Below are 27,836 nucleotides of genomic sequence, written 5' to 3'. Positions count from 1 at the left end.
TATTGAGAGATCATTCAAAATGTTGTTGCCTGTATCTTAACACACAAGTACCTATCATCCCTGTGCTCACTGACCAACAAACATTGAAACAAGCAACATTATGTTTTCGAAATTCTCATTTTTTTTTTCAAATTTCTCTATTGTCTGAGCCTTCCCTCATCTCTCACCCACAACCCTCTGAGATATCTTCAATCTACTAACTCTGGCTTCTTGTGCATTACCCCTAACTTTAATTACTCCACCATTGGTGGCTGTATCTGGGCTACAAGCTTTGGAATCCCCCCACCCCAGCCCTCTCCCCTCTTCCGCTTTTAAGATACTCCTTATTGGGTTCAGTGTCACACATTGGTTTATAACGCTCCTCTGCCTTGGGAGGTTTTGCAAGATTCCATAAAAAAAATTGCTCTGCTGCACAGCACTGATGAAGGAGTTTAGCCTGAAATTTTCCCGCTCCTCGGATGCTGACTGACCTGCTGTGCTTTTCCAGCACCATTCTTAATCTTGACAATATTACACCTCACCTCAACTTACTCCCAAAATGAAGATTTGACCCCTTCCTTTGACCATGCAGGAACTTCTACTTGCTGATCCAGACAGCACCACAGCTTTAGAGGGGACAAGGGCACAAAGGGTGTGTAACCCAATCTTGTAGTCGATGAATACCATTTTGGGTCAAATCCATGGGAAGTAACCTAGAGGGATACATGATGGCACGTTTTGGTTTTGAAGTCTTTTGCAAGTCAGCTGAACATAAACTCTGAGCTGTTGAGCCTGCAGAGGGCAGCGGCTATAGCTGACTGAGCGGAGTTGTAGGGTTTTAAAAAATATTCTCCCTCTTGTTCTTTTTGCCTTTTACTCTCATGGTGCAGGAAATGACGGGATTGTTGCCTGATATAAAAAGCCTCCTCCTCCATTGCTCTCCCTCCATCTCCTAGCCACATGTGTGAGTGTGGAAAAGCTCCTGCAGAAGCACACACTCATACGTGAAAAAATTTTTTAAAAAATCCAAAAAAAATCTTATAAACAGAAAAAAACAAATAAAAATCGGTGGAACTAAGTTTGGAAGAGGGGGAAAATCCAGTTACTTTTTATAATTTTAAAAAAAGGAAAAATAAAGCCAACCAGGTCTCAGCCACGCTCTGGGATTTATCATCTGGAATCGGGTGCGGACAAACCTTCCGAAGTTTCTGGAAACTGAAGTATTTTGAAGCGGCTTTCTTAAAAGCAAAAACAAAAAAAAATCGAAAGAGTCGGGAATCCTGTTAAGTACATAGGCCACAGGCTTCAGGAGAGAAGAAGGTTTAACCGGTTCAAGCGTTTCTGGAAAGTTCTTTGCCCAACGGTTTCTCGCCTCTTCTCTTCCCTCACACCCCCCCCCCCCTTTTTTTTTAAAAAGAATCCCTCGCGCTCGCCGTCACCCGTTTCGTTAGGGGAGGTGGGGAGGGGGGAAAGGAGAGAGAGAGAAAGAGAAAAAAAAAGTTGATCTTTTGATTTGCGTCGGACTGTCTGAGGATGAACCAGACCGGTGCCAGCTACCCGATGGCGTCGCTTTATGTCGGCGACCTGCACCCAGATGTGACCGAGGCGATGCTGTATGAGAAATTTAGCCCGGCCGGGCCTGTGCTCTCCATCAGGGTTTGCAGGGACATGATCACCAGGAGGTCACTCGGATACGCTTATGTCAACTTCCAGCAGCCCGCAGACGGTGAGCCAGAAGCTTTTATTTTCTTTTTTTTTTGGTGTTTTGTTTTTTTTTTACAAAATCTTCGATCAAACCCACATCCACCACCTGCCCTCCCCTCACCATTTCCTCCTATGGCTTTCTCCATCCAGCCCTCGCTCCCCCCAGGGCTGTGGCTGCGGGAGGCCAATGTCCCAACTCTCGACCATTGCCCGGAGATATCAATAACCACTGGCTGCTGGCGAGCGAAGGGAAATGTTTCACATCTGTCTGTTGGTTCGATTAGTGCCAAACTTTTCTCATCCTGGGAGATTTCGCCTGTCCCGGTTTTTCAATTTAAAAAAAATGCACCCACCAGTTAGTTTAAAACCCGTCGATTTCATTGCAGGTAGCTGAAATGATGGGCTAGTAAAATTAAGAAAGGTTACGAATTCTGAAGGGATTGAAATCTCATGACCTTGGGGAACACAATGTCGCAGGTATGAAAATCAATAATGACTTTAACATTTCTCAATGTCACGGTTGGGCCATTAATAGGCAGCTGGCACACTTCTTGTTAAGATGTTCCAAATAAATTACAGGTAGGGACCTAGACACATGTTAAGCTAGTAGGGGAAAAGTATTTCAGGCATAAGAAAACACTTATGGGCCTTATGTCCTTGAGGAAGAAAAGTTGTAGAACACCAACCATGGCTCAGTGGGCTGATGGTTTGATCTATTACTGGGCCAAATAACCTACAAAAACTGTTTATTAGTAATTTTTAGCAGGGATTATAGAAGATGAGCACTAAAATTGGCTTCAGTGTTCCTGGGTTAGGGGGATAAAAGAAAAAACATTTAGTGTTCAATACCAGATTTCTTCTGATGAACCCCTTCTGGAAAGTTTGTCTGTGATCCAGAGTCAACAAGCAAGTGCAATCCAAGCTTTGCATTTGTAGAATGTCCTTTTGACTGAGATCTCTGAAGAACCAATATATTGTGGAAGGATGAGCTGGTAGTTTTGTACTATCACTACTCTCGTACTTGAGAATTGGATTAGAGTTTTGTACATATTAAAATTCAAGATTGAAGTCAGAAGTCATAGTCCTCGAGGACAATAGATTGCTTTCTGCTTAAAGAGAAATGACTGCTGATGAGTTTAATGTACGGATCACCATACATGAAGGTCTGGTGAAGGGCAAGGTTGAGAAGGCATGGTAACCTCACCTGTTGCAGGAATTAAACCTATGCTGTTGGTGTCATTGTGCATTGCAAACTAGCTGTTCAGCTAAAGGAGCTAACTAGTCAAGTCAGTTTGAAGAATGCCTTCAATATTAAATGTCATAGAAATATAGTGAGGATGTGTCAGAAGTGCTAATATACATTATATGATGTTTGTCAGTGACTGAATGCTTTGCAATATTCTTAAGCAGTGCTTCTCCTTATCCACAAGCATATTGAGCTGAAATTGATTGTAACCCAGGTTTGAGATCAGAGGATTTAGCAAATCACAGCTTTTGAACCGTGGATTTTGTTGAATTTCTGTTCGCTGCAATATCAGGTTATCTATTTACCCACTAAATGATCATGTGCATTTTTCTTGCTATAAGATAGTTTTCTGGTATTTTGCTCACTTTTGTACTTAAAATTAATTTTGTTTCTTGTCTGCTATGTTGGACTAGTTTATTCAATCTCATCTGGCATTACTTAGTTTCTGCACAGAGAACATCTACCCTTTCCCTTCCTCTGATTGTTGGGTCAAGTTTTGTGTATTTGCAATAATGCTGGGGATTATCAGCAGATGGTATTCATCTTTGCTGTAGAAAGTGCAGTGTTAGCTATTTCATATGCTACTTTGTCCCTGTTGTGATTGAATTTTTGGAAAAAATCGGCATATATCAACTTGCAGTTCTTTATGATGAGGAAAAGGTATTTGAAGTCTTCTAGTGACTTAAATCCATTTAACAATAGGATAGTAGCAGATATTGTATAATCTCTTGTTCAGCACACAAGTAATATATGTTGGCACAAGTTAGAGTGCTTAAAACAGTAACTGCTGTGCTGAAGTATGGATAATTATACCTTTTTGATTTAATTGTTGCGCTTAGATTATTAGTTTCACTTTGTTTTAATGTCTTAAAATTTTTAAAAAATCTTTTTCAGTTGTTGTTCTGTGATCCTCCTGACATCACAGCACCAGCTCTAACACAAAACAATGAAAGGTTCTGATGCTGAGCGAAACTGTGCAACTATCGTGGGCATAACCACAGTTCTCAGCCAATCGGAATCCTCCTTAAACTAAATCAGAAATAAATGTTCAACTATCAGCAACCTACACGCATGGTAAGGAGCAACTTGAGCATTTACACGTTATCCATAATGAAATATGAAGCAGTAGTCTAATGTGCTCAGAATACAACTTTCTAGTGTCACTATTTCTTTTCTGCCCTATGCTAGTGACTTTTCTTGTCACTTGACTTTGGAAGTTTTCCAATATGAAATCTGTTTTCACCCCCTTTCTGTCAAATAATGTTAAGCAATGTTTTAAAAGTGCTGCTTCCTTCATAAGATAATAGCAGAGTTGAGTACATCCTGAAAACCACTTATTAGAAATTAATTGTCACTGGGCTTATTAGCAAATTATGCTAATATGCTTTATGGGGAAAAAAATCATTTTAATGCCTTAATATGCTTCTTTTAGGATGCTTTGATTCAGACAGTTCAAATGAATCTATTATAGCCTCCAGCTGCAACAAACTTTACAGTCCTTTCAAATTTGTACAACAAAAATAGTATTTCATGTTATTCTAAGTCAACATGTCTGTAGTTTAAAAATCAGATGGAATGCCTGTATTATAATACAAATCAGAATTAACACATTGCCACTAGAATTTTGTAGTGTAATGAATCTCATCATATGAAGCAGCCATTAGGTTATTGAGAGTTACAAAAGGTTTAGATGTGGTCTGATAGATATGTGGTCAGATTCTTTTCACAGTAGGTTGGGTTTTCTGCCTGCTTGGAACTGAAGTGTATTCACTCAACATAACAACTATTCTATATGTAAGCATTAAAAAGACACAAACAGTAATTCTAAATTCCTTCAGCACTATGGAGGGCATTAATTTAACCAAAGTTTTGTTAAATCAACTTTTAAGTCTTTTAAATTACTGCCAAAAATGCCACTTTTAACAAATCGCCACTGTGACTGACTTAATATTCAGATGCCTAGTATCATTCATAGGTGGAAAAACAATCATTTTCAGGTGGTTATGAATTTATATCATAAATCAGAGTTAAGATTTTTGGTCTGCTTTATATTAATTGATCTCATTAAATCACTGGCAAGATGATACATTCATAGTAAAGTGAAGGTAGCCTACCAGCTATGATGTAGGTTGGCATTAAGATGCTTGAGAGTGTAGTTGATTCCTACTCTGTTCGCAGGCGTGTATACACAAAACTAGCAAAAACAATCAGGGAGAGGAAAGATATGGTGCTGGAAGTGCAGAATATTACTAGAAACAGTAGAATGTCAGACAGATGAAATAACTTTTCCAAATTTGAATGTCAGAAAATGAAGCTTTTAAAGACAGTAACAACTTTCCCTGACACTTGTATTAAACTCCAACGGTTTATTTGGAAGATGGGTACAGTGTTCCAAATTTTGAATGCAGTTTTAAATAGCATATTGCAATTACGACCAATAACATGCAGTTTCTACATGTTATCATTGTAACTCACTAAGTACGAGTAGAATATTTACAAATTTCATTAGTAGTTGGAAGAAACATTTGCCAGTTTTCGGCCAATTATGAGTAATTTCTGCCGGTTTGCTTTTAAAACGAAACAAAGGTTTTGAATTATTTAGAGTAGAGAAATAAAATGTTTCTTTTTAATGTTATTTTAATTTTAAATGACAAACATACAGTTTTTTCTCAGCATGATGAACTTTGAAAGTGCCTGAATTTTTTAAGCAAATCTATTCTTTGCATTTATATCAGTTATATGTTCCTGAGTCAAATAAAATTCTCTAAAGCCATAAATATTCCAGTATCCCTGGTAATCAGTAACTTAAATAGTGTCTGTCTATTCAGATTTTATTTTAGCTAAACCCAGGAAAGGAGATTGGCTCAGACCATGTGGTAAGTGTAATGTTGATTCAGCTCTTCTGCCTGCACATGCCTTTAAAGGATCACTTGCTAAAAATAGCAGGCAACGAAGTACAAAAGAGGTTGCATCGTCTATTGATGGTGTTTTTGTGAAATGGCTGTGTGTTATCATTTAACATGGCAATATAGCTTTCATTGGCTTTGAGAGTTCATGTAAAGTAAAATACTTAGTAAATATTACACATTATTTTAGATTTTATGAAAGTGTGGAAAGTTACAGTGCAGTAGTTTAATTAAGTACTGGAAACTACAGGACTGCTAGTTCTTACAGACAGGAAGATTTCACCCTGAGAAAAATTTGGAAGCTGAAACCAAAGCACTAGGGAAAAATGCAAGTTTTAAGGTGTGCTTATTTAACTTAGGTATTAGCTTCCTTACCGATACAGCATATATAACACTAAATGTCATGACCTCTTACACAAGGCAGTAAATAAAGTTAGCATCTGTGTACTTGTCAATATTTATTTGAATGTTTTTTGAAGCAGGAGAGATTGCTATCAAAGCTGAGATTTAAAACGGATCAACTGATTTCTGGGTCAAAAATGCTGTTCGGTTTTTAACTGAAGTTTTTTGTTAACTTGTACGAGAGTTAGTTTTTGTACTGCTAGAATATTTAAAGGGCGGTATAAAGGACAAATTCTAGTCAGATAGCTCTTTAATCCACATACAAATTTTGGTCATTCAGAAATCTATTAGAAGACAGGACTGTATAACGTGAAGGAGCCATTTAATCAGCCATTTAATCCCCTTGGAAATAGTGAAATTGCAGTATGTTTGCTGTTGACAATCTCAATTTCCACATTCAGATTAGATTAGATTACTTACAGTGTGGAAACAGGCCCTTCGGCCCAACAAGTCCACACCGACCCTCCGAAGAGCAACCCACCCAGACCCTACACATATTACTGTATTATTTGCTTAGTGAATATGCACCAAACAAATGTTACTGGAAAAATTTCTGAAGGTCAGTGAGAATAATTCTTGCTGGTAAAGAGTGCAGGAAAATCTCTGTGCACCATGGTAATCAAAATGCTCAAAAGCTAATAGAATCTAGTTATAACTTAAAATATAAATTATGGTGAATTAGTCTGACCTGAGCGGGGTTACATGAGAGTCACCATTTCTGTTTGTTTAAACTTTCCAATGTCATTTTGTTAATCTTGCTTTCTGCTGACCCATCAAAATGTTTATAAGATGGAGAAGAATGTGTTTGATAAATCACTTTCTTTCCTCAGTGAGGTTTATATATTATTCTTTGATTAAATGGTTTGGGAAAGAAAATAACGCTTAACAAATTTGGGATGAGAAAAACTTGTCACTCTCAAGTTTCAGTCCATGAAGTTTTTCGCATTCTAGCAGGATATTTACTAACAAAGGATTCTGCAAAAGATGAGCTGGCTCCTTTTGCTGACTTTCAGGAACTAGAGGGAATAGTGTGCTGGGGATTGGACAGGTCTGTTGCAAATAGTTCTTGCAATCAAAATGTGTACAATATTAACATCAAGGTAATTGATTTGAGAATTTTTGAGAAAATATATTCTGCTGACTGTGCTATAGAAGTCTATTTGCATAGTGATTAAGTAGAAGAACTCCAAAGAAGCAGGATGCGCTGCATATTTATTTTTGAATTTACTCACATCAAATTTAATTTTCCTGCTTTGTTAACAAAGTAGTAGAACAGTGTAAAATGTTTTAAGAGTTTGTGGAACTTCTTTAACACATTTTAACTAAAATATGATGTATTAAAGTGTAAAGTTGCAAAAGTGATAAGTACAGGCCTTTCATAATTCTAGCGACATTTCTAAGAGCAGGTGCTGTGATTTTTGAATGGTTCTTCAGCAATAGATATTTAAAAAGGTAATGGAAGGGAAAATCATGCATGTGTATTTCTCAACATTAATTTTCTGAGTGTTACTAGTAAAAGCTGAGACGTGACTTGAGCAGAGAAATGGAAAGGAGAAGATGTAAATAACTTTGAAATGTGTCACTTGTGTAAGTAAAATACCTACAACCTTCTTAATTCAAGTGAAAACGATAATACTCTATCATAATTATATAATGCTGAATTATACAGCATTTTGTGATTTGACCTCTGTTTCAAGGCTTAATAAGAGCTTCAAAAGGTCAATTATAAATAAATCCTATTAACTTTTTTCGGCACGTGAACATTTTATGTAATGTTCCAATGAAAACAGGTAAATAAAACTTGAAAGCGGATCATAAGATATATGTATTTTAATTAGTGTGAATGCTTGCCTTGATAGAATAATACGGTTCAAAACCTTATACTTTTGTAATTGTTACAAACCTGTAACATTTTACTGCATTAGTAGTTGTATTTCTGTCAAGAGCAGAGAGAATTAAAATTTTACATGCTGAAATTCAACAACTTTCAGTATACTACTTAGTATTTTTATTCCACATGATTACCTCATCTGAAAAGGCATAAGACACGTCAGTTCTAGATGATATGGAATTGGACTTATGTAGCTCTCATCATAATTACCCATTGTTCTCTATACAGAGATGAAATATTTGCTCTAGACAATAAGATTAGGAACTCTGTTTTGACTCACTGATGAAACCTTGCATTACAATATTGTTTAGTGCATCAATAAATCTACCAGTTGACTGTAACAAATTTCAGAATTGAAGCCAAGTAATAACTATTAGTTAACAATCTTGGCATCTGTTGTGTCAGATCTATTACATTTCACTTAAAGATAGGCAGTAAACAAGAACAGAATTTACTGTTTTTTGACTTTTGAGCAATGGTTTTCATTATCTTGTACAAGATTTCTGAGAAGGAGTGATTATTTGTCTTTTCTCAGTTAAAGCATATGTTGTCACTCATTCAATCCTGATCAATTTGTATGTTTAATTGTGCAAATTGTTCTGACACATTAATCAGACACACAGAAATTTGGTGTAAAGTAGGACAACCTTTATTATATTGTTGAACTTTTTTCCACATCTTGATTACAAACCCAATTAACTTTAAATTTACTTGGACAACTTTTAAAATTTTCTTAATATTGTAGCTGAACGTGCCTTGGATACCATGAACTTTGATGTCATCAAGGGGAAACCAATCCGAATCATGTGGTCTCAACGTGACCCATCTCTGAGGAAATCGGGTGTAGGCAATGTGTTCATCAAGAATCTAGACAAATCCATTGACAACAAGGCTTTGTATGACACATTCTCTGCATTTGGGAACATCTTGTCTTGTAAGGTGAGTTTTCAAACATGATGGATTAAAACCTAATCTCAAGACTTCTCGCTATTATTTTGCTCCACCCATGCATGAGATCAGATTACTTTATCAGAAAGTCTATGGCAGTCTTGAATAATTCTACTCTGAATACATGGCCTTTAGGAACATTTGGAAGGTAGCTTGCCAAAGTAATTTAGTTAAATGAACAGTTCAGTTGAAAAGCATAGAAAAGTTAATTATTTCTATCAGCCAGATTTTGCTGCAGCTGTTATGGTGTTTAAATAATGCGTGTGATTCTTAATGTGCAAATTGACCAGAAACGTGTAGTGAGAGAATTGCCAAAATGTGAGTTATGAAAAGTGTGAATAGCCAAAAATTGATTGCTATTTTGTGTTAGTCCATTGAAAACAATGTCTCATCCGTAACCTGGTAATTTTCAAGAAGTTGTTGCATTTGTATACAACTTATTTAACTGGCCACAAAATGTTGAGTCTAATCATTTATCAATATTAAGTGTTCTTTTAATGGTGTGAAGATTGCTAATCAATCTTTTGCATAGAATATTTTTTCTCCATGTAGATCTCTGTGACCCATTAATTATAAGTATGTTGTCTTATTCTTTGAGATTTTGAATTTTCTCATGTAAAAATGCTAAATTTTCTTGTCTTTTTTCGCTACTTATTTTTCTGTAGTTAAATTGGTATTGTATTGATTCACTCCAGAAACCTTTCGTTCCTATATTTATTTATTTCTCAATCCTTTGCCCCTAAATTCACCAAGGTCACATATACCCTATGATCTTCAGAGTAGTATTCTAGGTTTCTGAGTATTTGTAGAGTTTGTTTAAAGTTGCTATTTCTTGCTTTAATTTATCAAATGCATGATACAGGACATGATCTATCAAATGTCTGGCTTTCGCCAGGTCTTAATACCTTTTGTACTTGTTTTTTTAAACTCTTTCTACTGTGAAATCATTTAGTTCTCATTAAAAGTGCATGAAAGTAAAGCATAAGTTTACGCTGACCAGAAACACAGGCATTTCTTTTCTTTAGGTGGTATGTGATGAGAACGGCTCCAAAGGATATGCATTTGTTCATTTTGAGACTCAGGATGCTGCAGATAGAGCTATTGACAAAATGAACGGCATGTTGCTTAATGACCGAAAAGTGTGAGTACCTCAAAGCTGATGCTGTTTAAATTGTGGTTTCAATATGTGTGCCGTTAGACCTTGAACAGTGTTGCTCATACCTTGTATTAAATAATTAACTGGTTATTCTGAGAGATGGTAAATCTGGAAAAAATGGTGCTATGTATTTATGTGACATAGAGTAAGATTTGTTTTAATGATCTGTACCATTTAGGAATTTTCTAAGAACTGAATTCAAATCACTTCACACATCAATAGTAACCTTGATCAGTAACATTGGTCCTGCTCACACCCAATTCTTATTTATTAGCTTCCCACAGGGAACTTGTTAACTTCAGTGTTTTATTAGCCTCACCTGTTTTGGGACATACTGAATAATATAAGTTTAACTGTGTAGCTAAGTTTGTTTATAGGATAAAGATGTTGATGTTTCCACCTGCTGATTTAATGGCTCTATTTTAATAAAATTTGAACCAATTCAGTTAAAGTTAACCTGAAACTATACGTAAAATGTTTTTTGTACTTGTTTTCCCATTTCTGCCTATTCATTTTTCTTCCCAACCATTTTTCTGTTTTAACTTTTTATTTCTTTATATGTGTTTGTTTCTTTTATTTTTGAAATAATTTAACATACAGTTCTTTTGTTGGATCTCTCATCAATCTTGCCACCCAGTTATTCAAGGCCTAGAAGTAGATGTAAGTGGTTCTTAGTGAGATTTTTATTTAGCATCAAAGAGAGAAATGCAATATAACTGTTAACAAGTTAGCTGATGGTTCCTTGTTGCATGGACAAGACAATTGGTCCATGGAATACAAAGCATTAAAGATGTTATGGTGAAACATCACACTGGATTAACTAAACACAAATTATTCTTTCACACCCAAGTCCTTACGCACCCAGGTTGTATGGATCCGTTGTCATGCAGGCTCAGATCAAACTATTGTATAAATTTTTTTTGAGTGTAGTGGAATTTTCTAAGTGAATAAATGTTTCCCGAAAGTAATAAAAGTCTATAAACTGAATTTGGGTCTCCTTGACACTGTTTTTAGTTTTCCATTAAAAATCTGTTGTTCTAAAACTGGATGCCCAAGCTAGGATGTGATACATCCAACAAAGCTGAAATGGTGCAATAAAAGTGGAAGGATTTAATGTTATAGTAAATGCTGTGCAGTGTAATTCCTTTATCTTGGACTCAAATTTTTCATCAGGGAAATAGGCTGGAAACTCAGATCAGATCTTATAATGTGTATTTTAGGATAGAAAGAAATATCTCTTCGGTCATTTTTCATCTGTAAAAGTAAATTGAGAAGCAATGAAAGCAACCAACTAATATGTTAAACCAATTTGGAAACAGAGTATTGTACAAATATCAATAATAGGTTAGCACCAAGAAAACAATGTAACATGCTGCTGTTCTACATCTGTCGCCTAACAGAACTTGACCCCATCACGATACTTATCCCAACATTTGTGTTTTCTGCTTAGTAACTCCGATCCTTAGTATGAAGAATCACCCCACCTCACAGTACAAAGGTGAGAGAATGCATGAAAAAGCTAGCTTCTTACGGCTTCAAGAATAAAAATGAGCTTTTGAATTAATTTCAAATGCTTTATATTAATTTTATCCTTTTCAGATATTTTAGGGCCATTAAAAAGGGTTTAGTTGATTAACTTTGCTTTTGGAACATAAACCCTTATAACACCAAGCACATAATATGTGTGACATGAGTATGACCTGCTAAGGTCAGCAAAATAACTTCTCCTTGCACAAAAATGGATTTGTTTTGGGAGATTCCAATAGAAAATTTCCTCATTTTGCTAATATCGTCAACACAGGAACCCACTGATTTGAGACAGCTGTATTCTACGTCTATTCATAATGTTACATTGAACTCTCCAATATCCACAACTTCAAAAATTTTCAGAAGTATTCAAATCTAGTGAAAAGGGTTTTGGCTCATTCAGGATGCCTCTTTTATATACTGCTCATTTTTCATCTTTTGACAGTATAGCTTCAGGATTAGGACATTGCTATTACTCTCAATTTATGTGAAAGTTCATAGTTATCTCTTATGAGGAAGAGTTAAGGAATGTTACTTTATAGACAAGAAGAAAGGGAATGTGGTTGTACTGAGTGATTCAATCATCAAAATCTTACAAGCTCATTTGTGTATTTTTAAGAACAAATATCTGATCTAAATGACCACAATAACTTTTCATGCACCATGGAAGCTTCTGCTTGATTTTTGAATTTCACTAAATATTATACACCTTATGCAGAATGGTGTCAGTGTAGGAGGTGATAATTTGGCTTGTCGTGTTTGCACGGCCTCTCCAAAGGAGTATTTTACCTCCTGCTACTCCCTGAACTTCTCCCTATGGCCATACATATGCTTCCTATTCAAATGAATAATTCAACTGCCTCTTGAAAACCTTGATTGAATCTGCCTCTACCACACTGTCAAGCAGTGCATTCCAGTTCCCAACTAATCACTGGGTGTAACAGCTTTTTCTCACTTCAGCATTACTTCTTTTTAGATTTGTCGGTCGTTTTAAGTCTCGTAAAGAGAGAGAGGCTGAACTTGGTGCAAAGGCAAAAGAGTTTACCAATGTTTACATAAAGAACTTTGGTGATGATATGGATGATGAACGACTCAAAGAAATGTTTGATAAATTTGGTGAGTGTAACTCTGCTACAAGTGTGGCTTGTGAGATGGAGATAGTATGAACTAGTAGTCCTACATTATGTTTTTCCATTGCTCTAGTGAGGTGATGTTACCACCTGCGAAAGTTTGTTTGGATGTCATGGGGAGCATTTTCACTTATCTTTCAAAGTGATATATTTTAATTTGTCTTCTAAGTTTTCAAATTCTACACATATGTTTAGGCATGAATTGATGCCAGTTTGATGCCCCAAAAGTTTTCTGTGACAATTAAATCTTCTAAATTGTCACTTTGCTTGTCATTAAAGTTTCCTGATCAGTGCTTTGCTGTTGGGTGATGCTATTTGAGGCCCAATGCCTTTCTGTAGAGAATAGATATTTCATTCCTCCCATAAGTCTTCTATTGACAGTGATGAATTCACTTCAGTTAAAAGCAACTGGTACAAGGTCATTAGAGGTGAGAGTACTCATTTTAATTTTTCAAAGAAAGTCGTGGAATGACTTTTTTGGAACTATTGTTTACTACTGTGAATTACCCATGGAATCATAAGGTTAACTCAGTGTTATATTTTGTCCATATAAGTTCTCTGCAAGAATACCTCAGATAGCCTCTACCCTTTACCTCTCTTCAGATTTTTATCCAATTCCCTTTTGAAAACTGTAACTGAATCTGCTTCAAGACAGTGTGTTCTGGATCTTTGCTGTGTAAAATGGGTCTTTTTTTGTCAATCAATTTGAACCAATGATCTCAACCCATCTGCCAACAGGAATGGTTTCATCTTCTCTACTCTGTCCAGTCCTTTGCAATCTTGAATGCCTCTGTCAAATATCTTAAACTGTCTGTAAGGAGAAAAGGAGAACAGCTTTGCCAATCGATCTACTTAAGTGAAGATTTTGTCACCCTGGTACTATACTGATAAATAGTTTTGCAAACTCTTCAGTGTCTTTACATCCTTCTCAAAATGCAATACTCTGGTTGAGTCTGAAATAGTGTTTTGTGAGGGTTCACCATAACTACTTTGATTGTGCATTCTGCCTCCATTTATAAAGCCAAGGATCCCATATGCTGTATTGATTGTTTTCAGATTCTCTTTAGAATTGTACCCCTTCTATTTCCTTTCTTTGTTATTACTATTAAAATATATCACTTCTCATTTCTTTGAGTTACATTTCAAGTGGCACATATCTGTCCATGCCACCAGCCTTTCTCTACTATTTTGAAGCTTATTGCTATTCTACTCAGAGTTCATAATACTTGCAAGTTCTACACGGTGAAAGTATCTTTTGTAAATGGGGAGAACTATAAATACACAATTTAACTTCCATTTTATAACAGTTACAAAATTGTGAAATGAAACTTGAATTTAAATATTAGGCTTCTGCATTATTGTTGCTTGCTTTATTTTTTTAATCTTATGATTCACCTTGTCATGCTGCAATCACTTTAAAATTCTTCAATTTACTTTGAGAATTAAATAAACAAATGATTTTTGTGCTTCCACAATTTCCACCATTGCAACTGTTGGCTCTGCAATCCTTATTTTAAAACTAAAATGAATTCTGCAAAAATAAAATTGATTAGAATAACACCCTGAATGAGGTATGGATAATGCCAACTAAAGACTGCAAAGAAAACATGAAAACTTTAAAAATAAAAACTAAATAAATTTCTACATCCATTTGCATCACTTGTCTCGCTCATTATCGCAAATGGGATCCATCTAAATTTCCACATACATGTGTTCTAAGGATAAAAGTGTGCCAGTGTTTTTCAGATAATATAATTACCTTCTACTACTTTAGAGCCCAAGTTTTTTTAAAATTCCTTTTGCTGGGACCACAGCTTATGCACTCCATAGCAGCAAAAAATGACTGCAAAAGGTATGACAGATATTAATCACCAGATACAGAGAAAAGAGAAAGGTGAAGCAATCCAAATCTCCTCACTGCTTTAGAAAGGGGCGCTTATGTTATTTTTGTGAGGGAATGCTAATTATGTTTGCTGCTTAGTTTCATATCTCCTGATATTCATCTATCCTTTTTCTGTTTCTCTTTGCCCTATTAGGCAAAACCCTCAGTGTCAAAGTAATGACAGACCCAAATGGAAAGTGCAAAGGCTTTGGCTTTGTTAGCTATGAAAAACATGAGGATGCTTCTAAGGTCTGTATGGTTGTTCACAGGAGCTTGTAACATTATGGACCAGTACGGAAATGGATCATGATTTAATTAGTCATCAAAATTAATTGTCTGCACTTGAACAAGTCAGACAAATGGAATTGACTCGAATCCTGAAATTTTAATTTGGAAATTTTAATATAGTGAGCTGAAAAAGAAACTGCGGCATTCTGTGGTCAACTTTCAAAATTTGAGGTGCATTGAGAACTTCAAAATCTAATTTTTTAAAAAGATATTTTCCATTATATAAATTCTGAATTGAGATAAGGATTTTGAATTCAAAGCAAACTTTCTTTAATGGAGAGAAATATGAACAATGTTCCATGTACTAATGGAAAACAAAACAAGTAAGGCAGCTCAAACTGTAAACATATTGTACCATTAAATTTTGTGAGCATTATCTGATGCTGAAAGCAAAAGGCAAGCAATACAATGCAAACAGGATTCTATAATGTGACCTAGTTTAGGTGATGTCAGACTTAATTAGACATCAAGTCATCAACAACATTATCCAAAATATCTGGTGTAGTCAATGCTTCCTTGCTATAGAAGTAAAGTCATGTCATAACCTGTTTGGTTTGTTTTTACAATTTCACACAAAGTCTATTCTTTCCAAAGTTCAATACTTGTCTTTCTAATAACTATAACTCTTTGCTCTAGAGCTTCTTATTGCCAAATGTGTTCTAACTTGTTCCACTTCTACAGCTCTGGTAGGGAGGACATTGTGCATGGTTCGTGACCAGGCCACAATCTACGGTCAATCAACTAAAAAATAAATATTCTGCATTTTTATAATGTATGCTCAGAATGATCATAAATTTTACTATGACTGTTTAGTTCTCTGTTTTGGAAAGGATCTTTAAAAGCAAATGCTGACCATCCAATCACCCCTATTGAATTCGAATCAAGGGTTTTAGGTTGAGAATAGTTTGACTTACATGAAAGTATCTAGTTAAAGGAAAAAATCATCCATTCTTTTGATGTAAATTTCAACTTTATCATGAGACAAAATTTAATTCTTTTGAAGCACACTGCGTTTACTTTATTAAAGAAGTGAACTTCTTCCAAACTTACAAGTTTTATAAATATTCATTACATAGATGAACTTTGGTAGACCATGAGGTTAAATTTTGGTATTGTATTAAGTCAACTGATTTTAGCTAAGGCAGCAGCAGGATGCAACAATTGCCTTTTATGCCCCTCTGTCTCAGAAGAGTAAATTGGCCAAGATTTCTCCTGGTTGTTATTCAGGTGATCCTTCTGGAAGTTCATGTGTGCATATGAGGACAGGATTTGCACAGTCTGTAATATATTTGACAATTAAAAAGCTATAATATGTGAATTTTTAAAAATCCTCTCATTTACATAAAATTGTTTGGAATTTCAGGATGTCCCAAAACACTTTACAGTTAATTATATGTTTTTAAAGTGTATTGGTAGGAACATAATAGTTGCTAGACAGTAAAGAAACAAAATCTATTTAGGTTTGCCTTCTATCATCACCTAAAACAATGCTAATAAAGATTGAACTAGTCATAACAATATAGCTTTGTCAATTAGTTTACAATGACAGTGATGCTTTGAGAACCATCCTTTTTAGCATGCTACATTTACCATTTCAATTCTCAAATTACTCTCCCATCGATTTCCAAAATATTATTTTCCAAAAGAACTTCTTTCGAATTGTCCAACCCTCTTCAGCTGCTTCATCAGTGACTTTCCCTCCATCACAAGGTCAGAGTGGGCATGTTTGGTAATGATTGCACATTGTTCACCATTCGTGATTCCTCAGATACTGGTTTGGGGGTAGGCAAGTGGTATGTAACATTCACATCATAAAAGGTCCAGGCACTGAACATCTCTAGTAGGAGACGATCTAACCACCACCCCTTGATATTCAATGAATCTCCCATTGTCCCATCCAGGAGGTTACCATTGATAAGAAACTGAACTGGACATGCCATATTAATAAAAGTGGCTATAATACCAGGTCAGAGGTTAAGACTACTGCAGTGGCTAACTCCTCTCCTGACACCCCAAAGCCTCTTCCCCCATCTACAATGCACACTATCAGGAGTGTGATGGAACACTCCACACTTGCCTGGATGAGTATAACTCGAACAGCACTCAAGAGGCTTGATACTATCCAGGAAAAAGCAACCTGTTTGGGCATCACATCCACAAACATCCAAATCTTACACTATGGATGCTCAGGAGCAGTAGTGTGTACCATCAACAAGATGCACTTCAAATATTCACCAAAGATCCATAAATGGCACTTTTCAAAATCAGAACCATTGCAGTCTAGAAGGACAAGGACAATAGATACATGGGAACGCCACCTCCTGCAAATTCCCCTCCAAGCCACTCACCATCCCAACTTGGAAACACATCACTGTTCATTTAGTGTTGTTGGGGAAGCTGGGAACTTACTGCCTAAGAGCATTATGAATCTAGCTAGAGCACATGGCCTGCAGTAGTTTGATAAGGCAGCTTGCCACCACCTTCTCAAGGGCAGCGAGGGATGGGCAATAAATGCTGACTGACTCAACGATCTCCACATCCCACAAATGAATTAAAATAAATTTGCATTTAGTAGTATAAATTGTTTCCATTATTTATACAGAGACTGATACAAACACTTATTGAAATGTTATTTTGACATATAATTTTGAATTATATCCCCTTCAAGAGCAAATCGCATCTTCTGGTTCTTCCATTCTGAACCAGGTGAAATTGCTGTGTATTACCTACTTTATATAGTCCTCCTTGTATCTTAAAACAACAACAATTTCACCACAGCCTTAGTGAGAACATATCCGATACACATCATCATTGTTGTGATGTAACAACCTGCCAGACATTTTGCACATTGCAGAGTTCCATAAACAGCAATTAAATCTATGAACAGATCATGTATTTCAGATTTTAGCTAGAGTCGTAGAGGTATACAGCACAGAAACAGACCCTTCGGTTCAACTTGTCCATCCTGATCAGATATCCTAAGTAAATCTAGTCCCATTTGCCAGCATTTGGCTTATATCCCTTTAAGCCCTTCCTATTCAGAAACCCATCCAGATGCCTTTTAAATGTTGTAGTTGTTGGAATTAAATATAGAGCACAATGTGATTTTCTTGGATCTTGGTCACATATTCAAATGAAAGAGCAAATGGGTCTTTGGTTTATTACCTCTTCTCCTCTGACTGAAATAATTCTTCAGCACTCTACTGATGTGCCAGCCTTGATTCATGTGCTCTCATTTCTGGAGTGAGTCTGAGGCGATGACCTTATGATGTGCGAATAAAACCACTAACCCCAGGCCGCATGTAGCAGCTGTTGGTATATAGGGCCAAAAGTTAATAACTTCAGGGGAACCCTCAGTCAATGTGGAAGTCTATATCTTAAAAAGTATTAAATATTTATTTATGCTCCACTTTTTTGAATGTGTTTTATGTTAAGGTTTTAAAAATTTCATTAAAACAGCTAATAAAATTCCTTGCCATGAGCAATTAATTCCTCAGAATGTAAATGTTTTAATACAAATGTAAATGAAACATGCACAGTATTCTAGCCTGTTCTACATGTTTGGCATTAATGTAATATTGTATAGCATTATGTCACCCTGGCTTATGTATACTTTAGTAAATATCATTTGATAAATTTGTTTACAATAGAACAGTATAGCACAGTACAAGCCCTTCAGTCCTCACTGTTGTGCCAGCCTTTTATCCTACTCTGAAATCAGACTAACCTACATACCCTACATTGTACTATCTTCCATATGCCTATCCAAGAGTCATTTAAATGTCCCTAATGTATCTGACTCTACTACAACTGCTGGCAGTGCATTCCATAACCCACCACACTCTATGTAAAGAACCTATTTCTGACATCTCCCCATAACCTTCCTTGATTCACCTTAAAATTATGACCCCTCATGATAGACATTTCCGCCATGGGAAATAGTGTGGATAAGCTGATGCTCTTTTCTTGTCTTGTACTTCTAGGCTGTGGAAGAAATGAATGGGAAGGACCTGAATGGGAAAATGCTGTTTGTTGGACGTGCCCAGAAAAAAGTGGAACGACAGGCTGAACTAAAAAGAAAGTTTGAACAATTAAAACAGGAGCGAATCAGTAGATACCAGGTGTGTAATGAAGTTGAAATAAAAACAAAATGCTGGAAATACTAGGTCTAGCACTTCTGTGGGGAGGGAAACAATTCAAAGATTTTTCATCAGAATGAAGATCCTTTGTAATGGCCTCATAATACATAACCACATTTGGAAATTACACCTATTATTAACAAACTTTGGGAATAAAGTTACAATCAAACTGGAAATCTCTTGATTAATTTGCTGCAGGACACATATACAGAGTCTGTTTCCTTTTGACTTTTTCATTTTTGTCAAATTTGGTGCAGTTACAATTCAAAGGAGGTGTTAAATGACTGCTGTATATAAATTGAGTTCTGTAGGGCAAGAGCAAATTATCATCATTTTCTTTTCAAAAGCAGCAGTGCTCGTTTTTAAAAAATGGGTAGACAGCACGCAGGAAATACTAATCAGCTGAAAGTTACATGTTTAATATATGGTACAAAAAGAGATAGTTTACCTGCTATATGATCTTCTGCGGTTAAGGAAAATTCACCTAACTGTTGCACTGTCATAGAAAAAAAAGTTGTGCATGCAACAAATATACTATTGTGTGCCTTTAACCATATATAGTTCTGTTTGTAAAGTCGTGCCTAGTTCCTATAACCAGTTCTGATTGCCCATGCAGATCCTGGAGGAGCTGTCGTGCAAAAGTACAAGCTGAGTAAATCCAGATGGGTCTCTTTAAATTGAGGCTTGTCTCTACAACTTTGCAACAGATTTTCAGACATACAGGAAGTTTTTCCCATATTTTCCCAGAGACTGTGACCCATTCTGTGCCACAGTTCCATAAGTGCAGACAGTTTTTCAGTACTTTCATAATCTACTTCAGGGTATTAAGCACCAATGTATTCTAAAACTTTCATCAGTTTTTAGATCAAGTTCTTAAGTGACTTCCTTTTTGTACATTTGGTATCCCTTTTGAAACTGACCCGCTAGGAGTCCTCACTCTGCAAATTTCTGAACAGTACTGAAAGCACAGTGGGATTTCTTGCATGATTTTTCTCCTTTAGATTCTGGCAGGTTTCTGTATTGGAGTGTTCCCAGTAAGTTCATGCCAGAAGACTGCAAAAGTGTGTTTGGAAAAGTGCTAGTTTTAGAAAATGTAACTATTGTAATTCACAGTTCATAAGTTTTTTTTTGCTTTGAATGACAAATATAGAAAGTGTTTTCAGCTAATAATTTGTTTTATATTTGAACAATTAATCAAATGGGTAATTAAACAATAATGCCTAATAATGTAAACTTTAAACTTATAAACGTCACCTGCACCATTTAATTTAGAAAACTTTTAATGTTAGATTAATGGCTTTCTAGCTTATGTTTGGTTTGTGTGTATTAGAACATAGACAGTTTTACTGATTTAAGATGGAATAATGCAGCAGTGCATTGTTAACCAATTTTATTCTATTTTTCAGCTGCTAGATTTGAGAATGTTAGTTCAGACTAAAACCATAGAGTTAACGATTTTACTCAAATGTTTTTAGGGTGTGAATCTATACATTAAAAATTTGGATGACACCATTGATGATGAAAAACTGAGGAAAGAGTTTGCACCATTTGGATCAATCACCAGTGCTAAGGTATATTTACTAATTAGTGCTAATAATGCTAATCATCAAAGCAGAAAAACAAGCAAGGGTAAAATAAGTAAAAAGGTCCAAAGTTGTCTTTCCCAGTTTAAAATTCACTCCTTTGCAACTCGACGCCTGGAGGAAGAGTGCCTCACCTTCTGCCTAGGAACCCTCCAACCACAAGGGATGAATGCAGATTTCTCCAGCTTCCACATTTCCCCTCCCCCCCACCTTATCTCAGTCCCAACCCTCGGACTCAGCACCGCCTGCTTGACCTGCAATCTTCTTCCCGACCTCTTCGCCCCCACCCCCTCTCCAGCCTATCACCCTCACCTTAACCTCCTTCCACCTATCGCATTCCCAACGCCTCTTGCCCAAGTCCCTCCCCCCTAATTTTTATCTTAGCCTGAAGAAGGGCTTATGCCCGAAACGTCGATTCTCCTGCTCCTTGGATGCTGCCTGACCTGCTGCGCTTTTCCAGCAACACATCTTTCAGTTCTGATCTCCAGCATCTGCAGTCCTCACTTTCTCCTAGTTGATTTTTTCATGTACCATTGCCTCTGGTGAAACCAAAAATCCATCCTTGACCTTGTTCTATTACACATCTACATTTTACCCTTCTACTTGATTTTGATTTGACTATTGTCACATACATTGAAAAGTATTGTTTTTCATGCTGTCCAAGCAAATCATATCTTGCATAAGTACGTCAGGGTAATAGAACAGAATGAAGAGGAAAGTGTTAGAGAAAAGAACATTGTTAATAATTCTACCAGACTTAATTTTAGGAATATAATAGATGCAAGAAGACAATCGCTGGAGACTAAATAAAGAGTCGCCATGCTCTGGTGCCATCTTGCATAATATAACAAAACATAACATCATACGAACGTTATAACATTATACAAAAACTATCGCTTTTCACATGAATTTTGACGACTCATCTTCACATCTCTTATTCCCTCTCCACTCTCACTAACTTGTCAGACTGCTTACTTATATCCAATACTGGATGAGTAGAAGTTTCTGCTGAGTAAATATTGGGAGACTGAAGCCGTTACCTTTATTTTCAGATTAAAAATTTATTCCAGCCACCAGCCCCAAGGTCTCTGTGGCAAAACATTTGAGACTGAAACTCCTAACCCTGTTTGATGTCTGGAGATCCCTTCACTTAACATTTAATTCAAATGACAGCAGGAAAGGGGAAGCCTGTTTCATTGAGGTTGCTCGATTTTTGTTATTAGGTTTCTTTGAGTTTGTTGGTGTGCTGGCTGCGCATAAATCAATCATGCACTGTAATCTCCATCATTGTTTTTGTGGGCTATCCAATTAAGACCTGGGTTAGAATTTCATAGTCACAATGGTGGGCCCCTTCCATTGACACGAGCTTGATAATTCCCAGTAAGGTAGCTCACAACTGCTATAAGGGGTCTGGCTCCAATAGAGAAATGTCCTGTTGTGTTTCTAATGCAGGACAGGTATCCCATCTCTGAGTTAGGCGAAAGTGGGTGCTGCGGATGTTGGAGATTAGAGTCAAGATTAGAGTAGTGCTGGAAAAGCACAGCAGGTCAGGCAGCATCAGAGGAGCAGGAAAACCGATGTTTCGAGCAAAAGTCCTTCATCTGAGTTGTCAGCCAGTTAGAGGCTGTTGACTCTACAGGGCTTGCAACTTCATTAGGAAAGGTGCTTACAGGAGACTTGAGAATGAAACTTGTTTCTGGAGCTTCTGAGTGAAGTTCAAGTTGAATAGGAAGGGATAGCTGGAGCTAGTCAGAGGTCCCAGTAAAGGGAGTGGAGGGAGATCATTGTAAAGGGTAGGATGGGTTTCTCCTATGGCCTCATCAGTTGAATCATCTGATAATTGCAAGATTCCTGAGAAAGAGGGACCCCACTCCACACTGCAGCCTGCTGACGAGATTTTGTGTGGCACCCACCTGACTGATGTACAACCAATGGCATCAATAAGGCCACTAAGTGGCCTCCTTACTGGAAAAAGTCGGAAAGGTACCAAGATCTCCATTTCCAGGCTACCCCACCTCCCAGCCAACTCCTGGGGCAGCATTAATTTCACCCTCGGTTTCTATAATATATTGGGGTGATGATGGTGGATACACTTCCTTAACCCAACTAACTCAGATATAGGAACTTTTGTCAGTTGTGAGAATAGGCCACAAGGTATGGTGGGCATTTGGTCTTTACTCTGTTCCTTTTCACAATTGGATAATTAAGATAATTTTAGTCATAGTTGCACTTAATTGGCTGTTAACCACACTGTGTAGTTAAGATTCAAGATTATTCTGGGAATAAGTACAAACTATTTTTTTTTGCCACAGTTTCTTTCTCATTGCAAACTTCAAATTCTTCTGCCACTTATTTTGCTATTTTTAAAGGTAATGCTGGAGGATGGCCGAAGCAAAGGTTTTGGCTTTGTCTGTTTTTCCTCTCCTGAAGAAGCCACAAAAGCTGTAACGGAAATGAATGGACGTATTGTTGGTTCCAAGCCATTATATGTAGCCCTTGCCCAAAGGAAAGAGGAACGCAAGGCACATTTAACTAATCAGTATATGCAAAGAATTGCAGGGATGCGGGCCATGCCAGCTAATACAATCATCAACCAATTTCAGCCAGCTGCAGGAGGCTACTTTATGCCAGCTGTACCTCAGGTGAGTTCTCATTGGAATTTTTGTCCCCTTTGCACTCCAGAGCAGAAACTGATAGGACAGTACAGTTTGGGAAGTCTGGTGGAAATTAGTTCTGCCAGATTCTTGTTGATTTTGGGTCTTGCTATATTCTGGTCAGGTCTAGGTATCTGAAGCTCCCACTCAAGGCAGCTGGGAGCCTTAGGACTATGTGCAAAAGGGACAAGGGAGAGAAAGTTGCATACTTTACCTACCCATATTCATGCTGTTTACTGAGTCCCCACCATGGCCAGTGAAACCTGGTAAAGAGAACGCTGTGGATGGGCATATGAATTTTAAAGGTAAGTGACCTTTCTTATAAATGTTTTTCTGTTTGTTTACTAACAGTTGGAATGTGGGTTTTCATCAGCCTTGTGCCAATTGCTTATACTGTGGCCCCATCATGATGAGCTGCCTAGAGAGGGGGTGATTTAATGTTAAGAGACCATACCAGACAATTTAAAATAAGTTAGGCTTGAACTAAATACAGACATTTATAGTTTTGACAGGCTCTTGGGTTGGTGGCATCATTTCCTGTGCTGATGTCATTTCCTGTTCTTTTTTTCAGGGAGTGGTAAATGGGATCCAAGTCAATATGTTTGTTGAGAGAGTTCCGGTTGGAATGCCATGCTTCTAGGAATTCTCGTGCGTGTCTGTGTTTGGCTTGTCCTAGGATACAAGTGTTGTCCCAAAGTGGCTTCCTTCCTCATCTGTATGTAAGGATATAAGTGAGAGTGGGTCATGTCTTTGTGGCTAGTTCGTGTATCCTGGAGGCTAGTTTTCTGCCTATTTATCCAATGTAGTGTTTGTTACAGTTCTTGTAAGGTATTTTGTAAATGACATTAGTTTTGCTTGTCTGTTTAGGGTCTTTCAAGTTCATTAGCTACTGTTTTAGTGCGTTGACAGGTTTGTGGGCCACCATGATGCCAAGAGGTCTGAGTAGTCTGGCAGTCATTTCCAAGATGTCTTTGATGTAGGGGAGAGTGGTTAGGGTTTCATTCATTAAAGAGGAGGAAAACAACAACAAACTGTCATTCCTAGATGTCACAGTAGAATGAACAGACAATGGGGATCTTCAAACCAACGTCCACAGGAAAACATCACGTATGCACCAAGTACTGAACTTTAGAAGCAATCATCCCAACATCCACAAACAAAGCTTCATTAGACGTTATTTCACTGAGCCACTACACTCTGTAGCACAGAGGAACTACAAAAAGCAAAGAAAAATCACCTATACAGTGTATTCAAAAAGAACAGGTACCCAATGAACACAGTCCGCTGATTTCTGAGCAACAAACCTAAACAAGCAGACAAAACACATCCAGAAACCCTAGCCACTCTCCCCACATCAAAGACATCTTGGAAATGACTGCCTGACTACTCAGACCTCTTTGCATCATGGTAGCCCACAAACCCACCAACACACTAAAACAGCAGCTAATGAACTTGAAAAACCCTATATAGACAACAAGTAAAACTAATGTCATTTACAAAATACCTTGCAAGAACTGTAACAAACACTACATTGGCCAAACAGGCAGAAAACTAGCCACCAGGATACATGGACACCAACTAGCCACAAAAAGATATGACCCACTCTCACTAGTATCTTTACATACAGATGAGGAAGGACACCATTTTGAATGGGACAACACTTGCATCCTAGGACAAGCCAAACACAGACACACATGAGAATTTCTAGAAGCATGGCATTTCAACTGGAACTGTATCAACAAACACATTGACTTGGATCCCATTTACCACCCCTGAGAAAGAATATCACCAACCCAAGGAAATGTAAACACACAAATAGAAAGCGGGCCACATCAGCAGTGCTTCATCCGGAGGCTCCCTGATGATGTTACCTAGTATGGTAATAAAACATCGAAAAATGAATCTTCCTGCTCAGTGAGCAAACCTACATCCAGAACCTCAACTGAGCTACAAATCTTCTCAAAACTGCCTAAGATAGGAAAAATTTTGAAGACACTGCAGATTTACAGTTATATAGCTTTGGCTGTATATAGTTCTGTGTAACGGAGCACCTGATTCCTGTAACCAGTTCTGATTGTCATTGCAGACTCTGGAGGAGCTGTTGTGCCAAAGCAATGCTGAGTAAATCCAGATGGGTCTCCTCTAAATTGAGGCCTGTCTCTACAACTTAGCAACAGATATCAAGTTACTTTTATACAATAATTTCAGGGTTTTTTGGTCCTCTTGGAGAATGTGACTCATTTGAGGTATGGCCACATTAGTGCAGAAGACCTAAAGACTTTGCAAGCATTGTAACACCATGCCTGCAACTAATCATTCTGCCACGAGGAAACCCACAATGCAGGCTGTTCACCATGGTTTATGTGATCTGAATCTCACCAGAAATTGACAGAAATGCTATTTTTAGCAAGTTTCATAGATGGTTTCTCTCAGAGCTTCCATCATGCTACCTTTTAAAACTCATTATTTATATATCACATCCCTGTCGCCTCCATCATATCTTCCCACTTATTGGGGGTGGAAGTACTGGCCACTGCTGGGACGTCCCAGGATTCCTGCACTGCTGCCATCTCTAAAGCCCAGCTATGCATCTGGGCACACTGGCGGTTTGCAGCTGTCCTGTATAATTCCTGTCAGTTACCCCAGATATGTTTCGTAGAGAGAAATTGACACACTGTTTTGCCAGTGGGGACCTGGAGATCTTCCTGGACAAGGATGTGTATGGTTGCTGCCAATGGTTTGTGCTTTGAGATGTTACTGACTGATGGAGCACCAGGTGAGCACACAGGGCAAGGTTACTTTTCTCTCTCTCATATTGGGAATTGTTGCTGTCTATTTCTGTCTGGTTGGTGGGAGAATGGGAAATTGCAAATCAGTGAGATGATATGTCATAACATGAGCAAAGTTGCCACTGAAGTTGATAGGGTTGTTAGGAAGCCGATTGGTGTGTTGGCTTTTATTATCAGGGAGACTGAGTTTAAGAGCTGCAAGGTTATGCTGCAGCTCTATAGAGCCCTGGTTAGACCACACTTGGAATATTGTGTTCAGTTCTGGTTACCTCATTATAGGAAAAATGTGAAAGTTTTAGAGAGGGTGCAGAGGAGATTTACCAGGATGCTGTCTGGACTGGAGGGCATATTTTATGAAGAAAGGTTGATGGAGACAGGGCTTTTCTTATTGGAGCAAAGAAGGATGAGAGGTGACTTGATGGAGGTGTACAAGATGAATGAGAGGCATAGATAGAGTGGATAGCCAGAGACTTTTTTCCATGGCAGAAATGTCTGTCGAGGGTGCATAATTTTAAGGTAATTGGAGGAAGGTTTAAGGAAGATGTTAGAGGTAGGTTCTTTACACAAAGAGTAGTTAGTGTGTGGAATGCACTGATTCTAGATCGTAGAGTCTTGTTACATTAGGGACATTTAAACAACTCTTGGATAGGCATATGGAAGATAGTACAGTGGGGGGGATATGTAGGTTAGTCTGATCTTAGAGTAGGATAAAAGGCTGGCACAACATAGAGGGCTAAAGAGCCTGTACTGTGCTGTACTATTGAGGATGATTATGAAAGTAGGCCTCTTGACACTCACTAACAAGAGTCTTATATTTCCATTCAACTCTTGCCTGGATAATAGGACATTTTGCTCTTGATGTTGGGTATCACCTTACTGCTAATTTCAAGGATGATTCTCCCATTTTTTTTCCACTAATGCCCACATTGTTCGGTAGCTGGGAAGATTTCACCCTGTAAGTCCTTTTGTTTTAATTTACAGTAACATAAAGTATGTACATTTAACATGCTTTTGAATATTTTGTGATTTCATGTAGAAAGAATTTAGATTTATTTAATATCCTATCAAATAATCCAGAAACACTTCACACCCAATGTTTTTTGATCCAAGTAAAGTAATTATTTATGTGCCTATAACTCTCCTGGGTATGTAAGTTTAGCATAGGACAGTGTTTCACTATTCCTTAAATGAACACTACCAGCCAAAGTCTGACACCTAAACCACATAAAGAGTAATTAGAAGTCATGGTCAAGAGGGGTGGGACAGTGGTTCCAGGGTTGTCACTGCTCCCTCACAGTGCTAGTGATCCAGGTTCAAAGCCTGCTGCAGACGACTGTGTGGAATTTGCATATTCTCCCCATGTCTGTGTGGATTTCTGCTGCATGTTCTGGTTTCCTCCCGTAGTCCAAAGGTGTTAGGTGGATTGGCCATGGTAAATGCAGGGTTATAGGGGTGGGGTGGAATGCTATTTGGAGGGTCAGTGTGGACTTAATGCTTCCTCGCTCTAGAAATTTTATGGGTCTGTGAACACCTTAGGGGAGAGATGACAAGCTTTTATTTCTCCCTCTGAAGAAGTGAATAGACTATTAACTTTTGTCTTTTTTATGTATAG

The 27,836-nt window shown here is 37.4% G+C and overlaps 1 protein-coding gene and 2 non-coding genes across 5 annotated transcripts in view; all 3 read left to right on the top strand.

Moving 5' to 3' along the window:
- The first annotated feature begins 913 nt into the window (after window positions 1–913).
- The window catches only part of LOC140453459 (polyadenylate-binding protein 4-like), a 42,562-nt gene continuing 15,639 nt past the window's right edge, over window positions 914–27,836 (top strand). The window contains exons 1-10 of one of the 3 annotated variants that reach the window (XM_072548161.1): window positions 1,551–1,705; window positions 2,070–2,160; window positions 3,824–4,003; window positions 8,874–9,067; window positions 10,102–10,217; window positions 12,736–12,875; window positions 14,926–15,020; window positions 19,043–19,180; window positions 20,674–20,769; window positions 23,151–23,423. In XM_072548161.1, coding sequence (XP_072404262.1) covers window positions 8,894–9,067; window positions 10,102–10,217; window positions 12,736–12,875; window positions 14,926–15,020; window positions 19,043–19,180; window positions 20,674–20,769; window positions 23,151–23,423 — 1,032 coding nt within the window. In that variant the 5' untranslated portion in view covers window positions 1,551–1,705; window positions 2,070–2,160; window positions 3,824–4,003; window positions 8,874–8,893. Of the gene's footprint in view, window positions 1,706–2,069; window positions 2,161–3,823; window positions 4,004–8,873; window positions 9,068–10,101; window positions 10,218–12,735; window positions 12,876–14,925; window positions 15,021–19,042; window positions 19,181–20,673; window positions 20,770–23,150; window positions 23,424–27,836 lie in introns of all 3 variants that reach the window. The other 2 variants (XM_072548160.1, XM_072548159.1) reach the window with 2 other exon arrangements.
- LOC140453756 (small nucleolar RNA SNORA55) lies at window positions 19,811–19,907 on the top strand. The gene has a single exon (XR_011952491.1). It is a non-coding gene; the product is annotated as a small nucleolar RNA SNORA55 (small nucleolar RNA).
- LOC140453755 (small nucleolar RNA SNORA55) lies at window positions 25,483–25,614 on the top strand. Its single transcript, XR_011952490.1, has one exon. It is a non-coding gene; the product is annotated as a small nucleolar RNA SNORA55 (small nucleolar RNA).

This window comes from Chiloscyllium punctatum, chromosome 27 (assembly GCF_047496795.1).
Source record: "Chiloscyllium punctatum isolate Juve2018m chromosome 27, sChiPun1.3, whole genome shotgun sequence".
In the NCBI taxonomy this organism is placed as follows: domain Eukaryota; kingdom Metazoa; phylum Chordata; class Chondrichthyes; order Orectolobiformes; family Hemiscylliidae; genus Chiloscyllium; species Chiloscyllium punctatum.
The sequence above is the reverse complement of the archived record's forward strand: the minus strand, read 5'-3'. Positions and strand labels throughout refer to the sequence as shown.